Source organism: Octopus bimaculoides, chromosome 2 (assembly GCF_046866305.1).
Source record: "Octopus bimaculoides isolate indiv1 chromosome 2, ASM4686630v1, whole genome shotgun sequence".
Taxonomy (NCBI): Eukaryota; Metazoa; Mollusca; class Cephalopoda; order Octopoda; family Octopodidae; genus Octopus; species Octopus bimaculoides.
The window spans coordinates 134,767,022-134,779,212 of NC_142929.1; the positions used below are offsets into that span (position 1 = coordinate 134,767,022).

The 12,191-nt window shown below is 39.0% G+C and overlaps 1 protein-coding gene across 1 annotated transcript in view; it reads left to right on the forward strand.

Moving 5' to 3' along the window:
• LOC106880126 (uncharacterized) overlaps positions 1-10,408 on the forward strand; it is a 43,928-nt gene extending 33,520 nt beyond the window's left edge. The window contains exons 8-9 of the mRNA XM_089347735.1: positions 3-81; positions 10,090-10,408. Of these exons, the coding sequence (XP_089203861.1) occupies positions 3-81; positions 10,090-10,174 (164 nt within the window). The 3' untranslated portion in view covers positions 10,175-10,408. The remainder of the gene's footprint in view (positions 1-2; positions 82-10,089) is intronic.
• The last annotated feature ends 1,783 nt before the right edge of the window (positions 10,409-12,191 follow it).

The following is a 12,191-nucleotide window of genomic DNA, read 5'->3' on the forward strand; positions in this document are numbered from 1 at the left end:
AGTCATCAAAGTCACAGCTGGAGTAATTGGTGGCATCATGATTTTGACTTTTATAGTAGTTGGCTACATAACTCACAAAAGGTAAGTAAACTCAATTACATATTAGAGTATCAAAGCATGTTTCTGAATTCAAATGAGACAGTATCAAAACATGCGAATTTAATTAAGCTAAATGACCTACACCATGTGATTGAGATAGTGTTTTGAATTGTTATTCAATGTTTTGATATTTTGCCAAAAAAATATAAGCAAAACAGAAGGCAGAAAGCCACAGCAATGCTGAATGAAGAGATCATCATCATCATCATCATCCATGTTCCATGCTGGTGTGGGTTGGATGGTTTGATAGGATCCAGTTTCTACAGCTGGATGCCCTTCCTAATGCCATCCACTTTACAGAGTATGCTTCTTTTTTTTTTTTTGTGGCACTCACACTAGTGATGATCATACTGCAACTTGGAAGTCTGTGGCCTTAAGGTGGTTCCTATATATATATATCTATATCAACTTAATATACAATTGCAAAATAGTTACTAATATTTTCATGTTTTTATGACACTTTATATTGGCAGATTTATAAAACACACCATATGTATTAAGGCAATCTTTCAGATTTTATCAATTTAAAGTATTATAAAGGCATGGACCTATTACCGTAAATTCCAGGCTATAAGCCGCTACTTTTTTCCCACACTTTGAACATTCCAGCCAATACTATGGTGCGACTAATGCATGTTATTTTTTGTCATGCCGCGAAAAACATTTTACCTCGCAACAGTAGACCAATCAAATTGATGAGTAGGTCACAGAGGTCCATTGAAATTGTATGATAAATCAAGAGCACTTTCACAATTCAATTACCAGTATTGTAAAGCTGTCATTTGTATTCACCCTCATCAATATGGAAAACACTTGAAGAAAAGCATATGATGCAGCTTTTAAGTTGAAGGCGATCAATCTGGCAGTTGAAGAAGGAAATCAAGCTGCTGCACGTAAACTTGGCATAAATGAATCGATGGTAAGACGGTGAAGACGCCAGCAGGAAGAACTGAGTCAGTGCAAAAAGACGAAAGCTTTCAGAGATAACCATAGCAGATGGCCTGAACTTGAATACTTTCTTGAAGACTGGGTTAACACATGGAGAGCAAGCAGCTGTGGTGTTTCCAACGTGCAGATCAGACTGAAGGCTAAAATAATCGCAACCCAAATGAAAATCGAAGATTTTAAAGGTGGGCCATCATGGTGTTTTAGATTTATGAGAAGAAAAGGCCTCTCCGTCAGGGCACGCATGACTTTGTGTCAGCAGCTCCCTCCCGACTACAAGGAAAAGCTTGTTAACTTTTGCACATTCACTCAAACAAAGATAGCAGAGAATTCCATGGAGCCAGAAAATATCAGAAATATGGATGAAGTAATGTTGATGTTTGACCTGCCTCCCACTCAGACTGTTAATAAAAAAGGTGACTCATCCATCCCACTGAAAACAAGTGGCCATGAGAGAATGCATTTTACCTGTGTTCTGAGCTGCACAGCATCCAGACTAAAGCTTCCACCAATGTTGATTTTTAAGCGGCTGACAATGCCAAAGGAAAAATTCCCAAAAGAAATCATGGTGAAAGTCAATAAGAAAGGTTGGTTGATGGAGAGCCCAATGAAGGATTGGCTCAAAGAGTGCTATGCCAAGTGATCTGGGGGATTTTTTCACACAAAAAAAGCATTGCTCGTTGTGAACAGCATGAGGGCCCAATATAACAGATTCAGTGAAAGCTGCCATCAAGAGTACAAACTCAATTCCAGCTGTGATTCCTGGGGGCACCACTAAGTATTTGCAACCACTGGACATCAGTGAGTGGGAGGATTGGATGACGAGTGGCAAGAAATCCTTCACCAAAACAGGCTGCATGCGAAGAGCATCTTTCACTCAAGTCTGCCAGTGGATCCTAAATACGTGGAGCCGTATCAAAACATCCACCATCACCAATGGGTTTCGAAAGGCTGGACTGCTGCGTGATGAAGAGGACCGTGTGTGCTCAAGTGAGTGACAAGATCCTGAGGCTGTTCAATTCGGACACTGAAGAAGAGGAGTTTGATGGTTTCAGTGCGCAGGAAGAAGATGAAGAAGGCGATCAATGACTTTTGACCTGGTAGGCTGCAGTGTGTGTATAAGCAGATGTTAAACGATGATGATGATGATATACTGGTCGTTAGGAGGAATGTTGTTTGTGCACTGTTCTCTAAAAAAGCATAAGCAATGTAATTTGTGTGTTACTGATACTCACATATATTTAAAGGTAGTTGTTTAAAGGCATTGTTCAAAAAAAAGCATTTGCAATGTGTTTGTTCATGTTACCATACGGATTAGATTAAAAGTTAAAAAATCCTCACGTGTAATATCTTTCTGTGTAAATATCTCATATTACAACATTAGACACCTGCAGCTTAAAATCCGGTGCAGCCTGTACAAGTACAAAATTGATTTTCTTTCTAAAGTTAGACCGTGAGGCTTTTAATCAGGTGTGCTCTGTAGTCCGGAATTTACAATAGTAGCTCTTTTGTAATTGTCTATTAAATTGATATTTATCTCTCACAGGATGGAGTATTTTCTTTTCATTGATTCTACTTACATCTATATATATACATATATATATATAAATATATATATATAAATAATCAGAACTAGAGAAGAAGTTTCAAGTATGGAAGCAAGGTCTAGAACCGAAGTGCCTTAGAGTTAATCTAGCAAAAACCATAGCCTTAGTAAGTAGGAAAGCAGACAAATCACAAATCCTTTCAGGTACATGGCTCTGCTTGATCTTTAGAAGCAGCATAGGTAAAAACTCCATAAGATGTACCCAGCGTAAGCTATGAACACATACGAAGTGCAGCAATATCAGAGGAAAGTTAACAGGGAAAATAGTTTTGGTATGTGGAAGTTGCATAGGTACAATTAACACTAAAAATGTACAGAAAATAGACTCCATCAAATATCAGGGGGGAAGAATAGAAGTAGCTGATAGCTTCTGTTACCTAGATGACCAGTCAGTAGTGTAGGTGGATGCTCCGAAAGTGTAGCTGCTAGGATAAGAATAAGCTGGGCAAAGTTCAGAGAGCTCCTACCTCTATTGGTAACAAAGGGTCTCTCCCTCAGAGTGAAAGGCAGACTTTATGATGCTTGTGTATGAACAGCCATGCTACACAGCAGTGAAACATGGGCAGTAACTGCCAAGAACTTGCATAGGCTTAAAAGAAATGAAGCTAGTATGGTTCACTAGATGTGTAATGTCAGTGTACATACTCGATAGAGTGTAAGCATCCTGAGAGAAAAGTTGGCCATAAGAGGCATCAGATGTGATGTGCAAGAGAGACTGCACTGGTATGGTCATGTGATGCATATGGACAAGGACTGCTGTGTGAAGAAGTGTCACACTCTAATGGTGGAGGGAAGTTGTGTTTAAGAGGTAGACCCAGAAAGATATGGAACGAGGTGGCAAAGGACGACCTTTGAATATTGGGCCTCATGGAGGCAATGACAAGCAGCCAAGACCTTTGGCGAAATGCTGTGCTTGAGAAAACCCATCAAGCCAAGTAAGATCATAATCATGACTGATGCCAGTGTCACATAATTGGTTTGTTAAAAGCACCCTTCAACTGTTGGGTGATATGTTGTGCTTGTCAAGACCTGTTGAGGTGAGGGAAATTGTAGTTGTGGCCAATGCCACTGCTGTCTGACTGGTACCCATGCTGGGAGCACATAAAAAGCACCATTCAAGTGTCAGGCTTCATGGAGGCAGTGACAGGTGGCTGGGACCTTTGACAATATACCGTGCTCTCGTATAGACCTGTCAAGCCAAGTGAGACCATAGTCGTGGCTGATGTCAGTGTCAGATCAATGGCACCTGTGCTGGTGGCATGTAAAAAATAGCAACAATACTCTAGGAGTGGTTGACATTAGGAAGGGCATCCAGATGTAGAAATCTTGCCAATTCAGATTGGAACCTGGTGCAGCTCCCTGGCTTACCAGTTTTCAGTCGAACTGTCCATCCCATGCCAACATGGAAAACATACATTAAATGATGATGATGATACATACACACAGACACACACAAACACATATATATTTATATATCTACATGCATACTTACATACATATATATATATATATATATATAAATATATATATATATATATATATATATATATATATATATATATATATATATATATCAGAGGTGACTCCAGGCCATCAGTATCACTTGGGCTCCTCCCAGATTTCGTCACTCGGGCTCATCATGGATTTCGCATAAGACACTTACCTGCTCGAAGAATTTCATATTTTAACGCAATATTTTATTCTGTTACTCATTTCAGTCATTTGACTGCAATGATGCTGGAGCACCACCTTGAAGGGTTCTAATCAGACAGATTGATCCCAGGATAAATTGTTTAAGCTTAGTACTTATTCTATCAGTCCCTTTTACAGAGCCGCTAAGTTACAGGGATGTATATGTATATATGTATGTCTGTGTGTGAGTTTATGCGACATAATAAAACACAATGTAAGACAGGCCGTCATGTAAACAAAATAGTGTATATGTACAAATATATATATGTGAATGCAAGAGATACAGAGTATAGATAAGAGTCAGTAACACGGATAAGGAAATACCAGTTCTGTTAAGGTACACAGTAGTTAGAAAGTCTGTATATAAGAGGTTAAGGTTGAGGCAGAGCTAAGTCACTTGTCGTGCAGTTGAGGCTTCGATGCCGGGCCGGATTCTTGATACAGATGTTCTTCGCAGGTTGAGTTCTGGTTATTAATTTCGTGGTGAAGCGATTCACACAAACAGGGTTGAGAAGAGAAGCTGCGGTTGCTTGTGTACGTGGAGAAAATCGTGTTGACGTTGGGGACGAGGATTGTAGTAAACAGTTGAACGATGCTGTTGATGTCGTCGCTGGAACTGGCTGGTTGTGTTATGTGTGTGGTCTACGACCAGATCTTAGAAGATGTGAAGCCGCAACAAATTGGCACGGGTTAAAGCAGGCTATTTATAGGTACAAGGAGGCTCCAGAAAGCATCAGAAAAACACTCTCTCACGTGACCTTATTAGATGGCCAAGATTGGCCGGTTTGCATCCTGGCTCAAACAGACTGGAGACAATTGCCGCGAAAATAAAAGTCAGTCAGGTCGTGACACAGCAAGGCGGGAAAGAGTTGTTACCTGCTACATTCGCATTTGTAAATAAATAACCGTGAGAGAAGTGGTTTCACTACATATGTGTTTGTGTGTGTGTGTGTGTGTGTGTGCATGCGCATGAGTGTGTGTGTGTACTCACATGTGCGTGTGTGTGTACTCACATGTGCGTGTGTGTCTGTGCATGTTAAGAAGCTTGCTTCCCAACCACATGGTTCTGGGTTCAGTTCCACTACATGGTACCTTAAGCAAGTGTCTTCTACTACAGCCTCAGGTCAAACATTGCTTGACACCAATGTTAGTGTGTTTACACCTCCGTAACTTAACAGTTCAGCAAAAGAGACTAATAGAATAAGTACTAGGCTTACAAAGAATAGGTCCTGGGGTCAATTTGCTTGACTAATGGTGGTGCTCCAGCATGGCTGCAGTCATACAACTAAAACAAGTAAAATAATATATACGAGTGGCTGTGTGGTAAGTAGCTTGCTTACCAACCACATGATTCCGAGTTCAGTCCCACTGCATGGCACCTTGGGCAAGTGTCTTCTACTATAGCCTCGGGCCGCCGAAAGCCTTGTGAGTGGATTTGGTAGACAGAAACTGAAAGAAGCCCATCGTATATATGTATATGTATATATATATGTGTGTTTGTGTGTCTGTGTTTGTTCCCCCAACATCGCTTGACAACCGATGGTGGTGTGTCTACATCCCCGTAACTTAGCGGTTCAGCAAAAGAGACCGATAGAATAAGTACTAGGCTTACACAGAATAAGTCCTGGAGTCAATTTGCTCGACTAAAGGCGGTGCTCCAGTATGGCCGCAGTCAAATGACTGAAACAAGTAAAAGAGTAAAAAAAAAGAAAGTATATTATTATAACTGGAGTGAGTCATTCTCTTGTGTGTGCCTTATTACTTAACACACACACCAGTTCGAGTTTCACTCATTTAGTTATATTTTCTTTTCTAAAATTTTCATTGAATCTTGCAACCTTTCCAATTGTCATTGATGCTGTCCATTATCAGAGCTGCATTCTTCTTGTTTGTTTGTACACATGTATGTACATCAGTGTGCATGTTTATACACATATGTATGTATGTATGTATGTATGTATGCATGTATGTATGTGTGTATGTATGCATTATGTATGTATGTATGCATTATGTATGTATGTATGTATGTATGTATAAATTCTGCTTATTCATGTGTTTGTGCGTTCATGTTTATTTGTATGTGCATGTGTGTGTGTGTGTGTGTTTGTATGTATGTGTGTGTGTGTGTGTTTGCTTGTGTACTTCTGTCTCCTTGTTTGAGTGTGTCTATGTGTATGGGTTTGTGTGACTATGTACGTGTGTCTGTTATGTATGAATGTCTTCATATGTGTCTTTGTGTGTGTGTGAAGTCTGCATGTATGTATATGGTCATGTGTTCCAATCTTCATTTGTGTACGTATGTGTATGTGTGTGTGCTTGTCTGTCCGTATTGCCTATGTACCTATCTATTTATCTATCTGTTTACCTACAAATCCATTTACCTACACACACACACACATACACACACATATAATTCTACATAACAACCTATTAACAACACTACCTGTATATATATAAACCATGGGTATTGGGGTATGACTACCTTCTATGTATATTTCCTATTTAGTACTGGGGATGTTTCGTTTATGGGGACGTACTCCTGTGTTTGTCTGAGTATGGAGAGTTCTCCATACTCTGCCAACATACCAAAGACCAACGTGGAGGCACACAGGATCAACTTGACATCCGCATTTTATCCAAGCACCCGAAGGACCCAACACTCAGGCAAACACAGGAGTACGTCCGCATAAATGAAACATCCCCAGCAGTGGTGGACTGGGTCTAAAAGTATTGGTTGCCAGGAAACAAAAGGGGGCCCACCTGCAACTACAAGAGGGCCCAGCCACAACTATAGCGCTATCATTTATTTATTTTTTCTTTTGTTAAAAGTATTCTTTTCAATTGTCTACAAACACAGCCAGGCTAAAATAATTAATGCATTCTTCCAGGTGTGAATAAAAATTCTCAAACTCGAGGAGATGGACCCCTTAGATACTAACATGGGCCCCCATATATGGATTCTAATGGCACAGGGGCCCATTTGCCATTGGGCAAGCTGGCAACCTGGCCAGTTCACCACTGATCCCCAGTACTAAGTAGGAAATATACGTATACGTAGGTGGTCATACCCCAATACCCACAGTTTATATATACACAGAGTTGTTAGTAAGTGGATATGTAGACATGTGTGTGTGTGTGTGTGTGTGTGTGTGTGTGTGTGTGTGTGTGTGTGTGTGTGTGCGTGTGTGTGGAGAATGGCTCCCCCAGACACAATAAAATATGCTTCAGCACATGAATTCACATCAAGAATCTTGCAAATCAAATACAAAATACAAAATATATATGTATATATATATATATATATATATATATATATATATATATAAAATATACAAGAATAAGGGCAGGGAATCGTCAATTAATAATAGAATTAATAATTAACAATTTTGCCAAGTAGTTCAGTATGAAAAAACCTTTATCGGTAAAACCATTTATCATCATAAATATACAGGGATTAGCATTGAGTTGCTTCTCCAACATACTGAAAATTTAGAAATAGCAGTCAAAGAACTACTGATTCTAAACTACAAATTTTTCTCTAAACGGATGGCGATATTTATGGCACACATAGAACAAAAAACCGGAGGGAAAAGCGTAAACAAAACAAGTCTTTAGTTAATTGGATATATATATATATATATATGTATATATATATATATCATCATCATCACCATCAACATTTAATATGCCCGTTTTCCATGCCAGCATGTGTTGGATGGCTTGACAGGAACTAGCATTAGCCACAACTACAATTTGGCTTCAGAAGTCTTCTCAAGCACTGCATATTGCCAAAGGTCTTGGTCACTTATCACCTCTGTGAGGCCCAACATTCAATGGGTGTGTTTTATGTGCCGCCAACATGGGTGCCTGTTACATGACACCATTATCATTCACGACTATGGTTTCACTTGGTTTGACAAAGTCTTCACAAGCATAGCATATCGCCAAAGGTCTCAGTTACTTATCACCTCTTTGAGGCCCAACATTCAAAGATCATGTTTCACCACTTCATCCCATGTCTTTCTGGGTCTACCTCTTCCACAGGTTCCCTCCACAGTTGGAGATTGACACTTTTTTTCTCAGCTGTCTTCGTCCATATGCATCACATGACCATACCAGCTCAGTCATCTCTCTTGCACACTAAATTTGATGCCTCTTATCCACAGCTTTTCTCTCAAGACAGTTACACTCTGCCATACATGCACACTTACATTGCACATCCAGCAAAGCATACTAGCTTCATTTCTTTCAAGCTTACACATGTCCTCAGTGGTCACAGCCCGTGTTTCACTGCCATGTAGCATGGCTGTTCATACACAGGCATCATACAGTCTGCCTTTCACTCTGAGAGATAGGTCCTTTGTTACCAACAGAGATAGAAGTTCTTGTGTACATAGCTTACACCAGGTACACCTTATGGAGTTTCTACCTATACTTTTTCTACAGATCAAGCAGGGCCATCTACATGAGGGGATTTGTGATTTGTCTGCTCTCCTACTTAGTAAGACTTTGGTTTTTGCTAGATTAACTCTAAGGCCCTTTGATTCTAGACCTTGCTTCCACTCCTGTAATTTCTTCTCTAGTTCTGGTAGTGATTCAGCTATAAGAACAAGGTCATCAGCATAGATGAGCTCCTTGGGGAAGCCTGTCTTAAATTCCTCTGTTATTGCAAGGAGAATTATGATGAACAAGAGGGAGTTCGAGGACTGATCTTTGAACTCTTACTTATACCCTGAATTCATTGCTGTACTCATTGCCAACCCTCACCTTACTGACAGCATCTCTGTACATGGCTTGTACAGCTCTCACCAACCACTCATCAATGCCTAGTTTCTGAATTGGCCACTGGATAAGGCAGTGGGGGACCCTGTCAAAGACTTTCTCCATGTCAACAAAAGCTAAGTACAGAGGTTTATCTTTGGCTAGGTACTTCTCCTACAGCTGCCTTACCAGATATATAGCATCAGTGATGCTTCTCCCTGGCACATAACCGAACGGCATCTAATGTAGACTAACTCTCTTACTAACTAGTTGGGTTTGGACCCTCTCTGCAACTTTCAGCACCTGATCCAACAATTTGATACTACCATAGTTATTTCTACACACACACACACACACCACCACCACCACCATCATCATTTAATGTTCATTTTCTGTGATGGCATATACATGTGTGTATGTGTGTGTGTTACTGTCACTTTGTCTTAACATTATATGACAATTGTACATCAATGTCACCATTGTGCAAGCAGAGTCCTTGGTTTCCAATCTTCCATGAAAACATGTCTGGTTATGGGGAAATATAACCTTACTTGGAAACAAGTGAGGATTGGCAACAGGACAGGCATCCAACTAGAGAAGATCTGCCTCAACAAATTCTGTCTGACCCATGTAAATTTGGAAAAGTAGGCGTTAGAATGAATGAATGATGATGATGATGATGTTGTTGTCATGTACCCTAAGGTCATCTCTGATCAAACAGACCTTTAGGTCAAAGCATTCCTCCCATGTTCATTCCATCTATTTCATGTATGCAGAGAACTGAGATCCATATTAGCCAACATGTTTATTCCTAAGACGGTGGGGCTGTAAATTGAGTGTGATTTCTAGCAAGATGAGGAACCAGGTAGAAACTCCCACAAAATAGTGGTGGTGGTGTTGGTGACGGTGGTGTTGGTGATGGTGGTGTGGCTGTTGTTGCTGCAAATGTAATCTTTAATCACAAATTACATTATTTTTCATTGTAGGGTTACCAATTTTTTCATAAAAGAGAAGCAGGAAAATAAAAAGAAGAATAAAGAAGCTAATAATGAAAGAACGACTAATGTATAAGAATGATGAAGAGAACATCAAAGATAGAAAAGCAGAAAATGATACCAAAAAGCCAATCCACTTCACTACTTTCAATTTAATGACAGTCCACTTTATAGTACAAGATAAACAAAGTGATTCAAAACTCCCTTCAACATTAACCCTTTTGATAATAAACCACTTGAATCCACACTAAGTCCCATGGTACAAAAACTTTTTTTCTAAAATTATTTGAATTAAAACATTACACAAACATTTCATGTAAATTTTTATTGGAGACATCAGCTTAAAAATTTTAATTGTGACACAAGGCCAGCAATTTTGATGGGAGGAGGCAAATCAATTACATCTCCCTGGTACTTGATTAGGACTTCTTTTTTATTGACCACCAAAAGGATGGAAAGCAAAGTCAACCTTGACGGAATTTGAATTCAAAACATAAAACTGGAAGAAATGCCATTAAGTGCCTTGTCTAGCATGATAACAATCCTGCCAGCTCATCAATTAATTAACGCAAGCTTGATACTTCTTGCTTTCTTTCTTAACATCAGCTTCATAATGACACATAAAACACCTGAGGTGGACCTGGAGCATACATGGTATGTCAGTGATGAGCTCACAAACAGTAATAAATGGATTAAATGTTAGTTAATAATTTTAAATGAAGTGAAACAGAACTAGAGAGCGTGTTTATTGTTGGCATAATGATCCTCTCAAGACAACAATAGTAGAGACACTTATATCTTGTCATTTTTAAGACAAAGAACATTTTCCCATTTTATGATAACACTTTTCCAAGATTATATATATATATATATAATAATAATATAAGTAATATATAAATATATGCATATATCCATACATATATGTACATACCTACATCTATATGTATACATACATGCATATATGGGTATAGGACATGAAAAAAAACGTTAAACACAATGAGAAACAAAAACATAAAAACGAACATTTTTCCGAACAACGAAAAAAACAGAGAAATGAGACATGCAACATAAAGAGTATGCCCCTTCGTCAGTTGTCCCTGTTTCATCTACTCCGCGTTTTGAAGGCAAGGACAATACGCGACTTCGTTGAAACACTCCTTTCCGCAAAGCAAATTAAATAAAATTTGGGATTTTTTGCAGAGGGTGAAAGTGTAAACAAGAACAAGACAGTAAAAATAAACGGTGAGGGCTGTTGAGCCAAGACGATAGAAAAATTATTATGAATGCTAGGTAGACGAGCCATGAGAGGAGACAGGAAAAGGCACTTCTTTTCTTTAGGAAGGAAGTGGACAGAAAGACAGATCCCAGACATGCACAGGGAGACATAACAAATAATCAAAGGTTCAGGCTCAGCCAAAGTTTCCACATGTCATTCCTGTACCCAGCATGGTTTGATGAAGGCCATCATATATCCAGATAGGCTAACGTGCAGAATTTAAGCCATGGAGTAGCAATAATAAGTACAGAAAACATAATTATATTTTAAGCTTATAAAATGCATATTTCTGTAAACCAATTGTTATAATTACACAAGGCAGTTAGTCAGATTGCATAATAAAGCATTCTCAGTAAAAAAAAAACTCAAAGCTCAGTGAGATGCATGGTTTAATATATTCCAGTTTTGCAAATTACATTCAATATCATTGATATGGTAAAATAGAGTGTGAAGTAGTAGGATGATGTTAAAAGAAGACAGATAGATAGTTGATGAGAGAAGGGAGGTCGTCAGTCATGCCTCCCCTCCATACATATTCAGGCAGACACAAACACACACATATTTATGCAATAGTAACAGGAGGTGAAAAAAGAAGGAACCCCAAGGTGTCATAGGCTCAACAATAATAACATTGGCAACAACAAAATAGCCACTATTGTAAGAACAGTCAGTGGCATATATCAGAAAGAGAACTGAGACAATGGATCAGTTGCTATGATAGGTCAATGGTATACATTGTCTCATGTATATTTCATTTTCCTCCCTCCTCTCTATGCGTGTATGCACCTGGTTATGTATGGAGGGGAGAAATATCCAC